Below are 902 nucleotides of genomic sequence, written 5' to 3'. Positions count from 1 at the left end.
AAGTTCAGATTTACCGCACAGACAGTGAAATTTGACAATTCAATCAGTTATTAATGTCATTACCAAGTTAAGTGAAGTCAATTATCCTTTCTAATGAAAAAGAGAACTGTACCTTCCGCACTCCCTCCCTTTCAGTCACTGCAGGTCGAAGAAAGCACTGGAAAGTACTTGGCATCTGAATATAAGTCACATTAATACGCCTTCCTGTCTGCCGTGCAGTTTCAGAATCTGGAACGAGGGAAGACTTACACTGCGAGAGGTTCCTTCTGCAATTCAGCAGGATGCGGGCCGAGCTTGGCGCAGGCCGTGGCCACACTGCCCATCCCGCCCAGTTTCGCAGGGGCCCTGGGCGTGCTGGCCAAAACCGACACCAACATCACGCTGTCGCTGCCCGGCATTCAGACACAGGGCGACGGGGAAAGGTGTGTCAGTCAGCCGGTTATGAGTCATTTTATAAGATCAGTCAATAGTCATTTTATAAATCAGTCAATAGTCATTTTATAAATCAGTCAATAGTCATTTTATAAATCAGTCAATAGTCATTTTATAAATCAGTCAATAGTCATTTTATAAGATCAGTCATTGAAGTCAGTCAATAGTCATTTACAAAATCAGTCAAGGAAGTCAGCCAATAGTTATTTTATAAAATCAGTCAATAGTCATATTATAAAATCAGTCAGTGAAGTCAGTCAGAAGTCATTTTATAACATCAGTCAATGAAGTCAGCCAATAGTTATTTTATAGAATCAGTCAATGAAGTCAATCAATAGTCATTTCATAAAATCAGTCAATGAAGTTAATATATAAAGTCAATCTACAAAGTCAGGGAATGAAGTCAGCATATAAAATCAGTCAGTGAAGTCAGTTAATGAAGTCATTCAATGATAATTTTATAAAATCAG

The 902-nt window shown here is 38.8% G+C and overlaps 1 protein-coding gene across 1 annotated transcript in view; it reads left to right on the top strand.

Moving 5' to 3' along the window:
* LOC119582271 overlaps positions 1 to 902 on the top strand; it is a 21,393-nt gene that overhangs the window by 17,183 nt on the left and 3,308 nt on the right. Inside the window, exon 9 of the mRNA XM_037930490.1 lies at positions 220 to 422. Within this exon, the coding sequence (XP_037786418.1) occupies positions 220 to 422 (203 nt within the window). The remainder of the gene's footprint in view (positions 1 to 219; positions 423 to 902) is intronic.

Source organism: Penaeus monodon, chromosome 15 (genome assembly GCF_015228065.2).
Source record: "Penaeus monodon isolate SGIC_2016 chromosome 15, NSTDA_Pmon_1, whole genome shotgun sequence".
NCBI classification, from domain to species: domain Eukaryota; kingdom Metazoa; phylum Arthropoda; class Malacostraca; order Decapoda; family Penaeidae; genus Penaeus; species Penaeus monodon.
This window is presented reverse-complemented; position numbering and strand designations above follow the sequence as displayed.